The sequence below is a fragment of the Opisthorchis viverrini genome, assembly GCF_000715545.1.
Source record: "Opisthorchis viverrini unplaced genomic scaffold opera_v5_289, whole genome shotgun sequence".
Lineage (NCBI taxonomy): Eukaryota > Metazoa > Platyhelminthes > Trematoda > Opisthorchiida > Opisthorchiidae > Opisthorchis > Opisthorchis viverrini.
In genome coordinates this window covers 112,129-113,721 of record NW_008751948.1, presented here as the reverse complement: position 1 = coordinate 113,721, position 1,593 = coordinate 112,129, and the positions used below count along the sequence as shown (strand labels likewise).

At 41.5% G+C, this 1,593-nt stretch overlaps 1 protein-coding gene across 1 annotated transcript in view; it reads right to left on the bottom strand.

Moving 5' to 3' along the window:
* Positions 1 to 1,144: 1,144 nt before the first annotated feature.
* Positions 1,145 to 1,593, bottom strand: part of T265_09623 (hypothetical protein) — a gene marked incomplete at both ends in the record, with an annotated part of 95,919 nt that continues 95,470 nt past the window's right edge. The window contains one exon of the mRNA XM_009175751.1: positions 1,145 to 1,237. Within this exon, the coding sequence (XP_009174015.1) occupies positions 1,145 to 1,237 (93 nt within the window). The remainder of the gene's footprint in view (positions 1,238 to 1,593) is intronic.

Below are 1,593 nucleotides of genomic sequence, written 5' to 3'. Positions count from 1 at the left end.
CAGCCTATGTTATGTACCCGACGGATAACGAGCTCAGTTTCCATACAAACTCGCATGCAATTATCCAAACAGGCTTCGTTAAATGAGTCGATAAATTACACACCAACGTCAATTTTTTCTCAGCCTCACATTCTCACACTTCTTGGGCATCCTGCGCTTCAACAATCGTAAAGCCTTCCATTTTTCAATACTGCAATATACCTTTAATAAACTTTCAGCTAGCAACAACTCAGCCGATAGGTTCTGATGGATTAACCCAGCTTTCAATTTTGCCATGCTCTTTGCTTGTAAACGGTTTTTCATGGGTTCCAGCAGAAATATTAGAAAGCTCACACTCGGGAATCTTTGTACACCAATGTTTGTGGACTCATTAAGTTTCAAAACCATGTGTCACCTGATGGAAATATTATATTTTCCCGGTCGGTCTGAGTCCGACTAAAAATCTTAGCTGTGGTTTTACTTGCGTGAACTTACGCAAGCGTGGGCACTGCGGTGCTAAGAAGATTACGAAAATGTATAAGGTTTTCGTGGGCATAGGCCATAGCTTTCAGGCTTACCTGCGGAAAGTAAACCAACTTGCCTCGGGAAGCAGCCATATATTATTCTCAATTTGAGGTAACGAAAACTAGATTTTGTGGTGTGTAACAAATTATCAGTGTCCCACTCAGCTCAGCCTGGACGGTATGACTTTCAGGAATCGCGCACAGAAGTAGAGAGCACCAATACAGGTGCGGTGTCTGTGGACGCCACTGTAGATCACATAGGTGACAGTTTAAGTCATATGAGTGAAATAGAACAACCACTGTTTTTTCTGACAGGCTGATGTATGCCTCGCCCGGCGATTACGAGTCCAGGTACCAGTTTTAAAGGAGAATAAAAATTTTCAGGATCAATCTTTCGGCAATTGTATCCTGCGGCATACACAGACATTTGACTCAAGTTTGCGTTTATAACACAACGGGGGAGTACATTTGAGTGTCGAAATCTTTTAACATTAGGTCTCCCACACTATAATCCGTTCCCTCTCGGAACAAATGAAATAAAAGTGGGCAATCTTATCAACATAAAATACCGTAAATATCAATCAGAAGTTGCAACCTGTTACTCCCGATTCTTCTTTGGGAGATATGAAAAGTGGTATCAATCATCCCTCCGTCAGGATGTCCGCTTCCGCTTTTGTGCTCAGTTCCTGAGATTTTTGTCGGTAAACAGCGTTCATGATAACCCGTTTTTTATGCTGCAATAAGAATTATAATTTGCACCAGCTTGCAANCTTTCCACGCACAACTATGACGAGAATCATACATAGACTTTCCGCTCCAAACAGACAGACATTTGTTAGCAAATCATAAACATTTGGTGAACTATCAGAAAACGAAATTCGACTGTGAACTTTTGAGTAGTGCACTTGTGAAAAAGATGTACCGAGATATTTCAATTAGCTTGAAAATTGGCCTCCGGGCCACTCGATGCTTAAATAGAAACCATATGTTGAACGAAATTGAGACTGCTATTATATGAATGGCGGCCTGGCAAAGTAAAACCTGTCTAGTCTGTCGCATGCGATAGTGGTAGAGAGTCTGGTATAGCTTC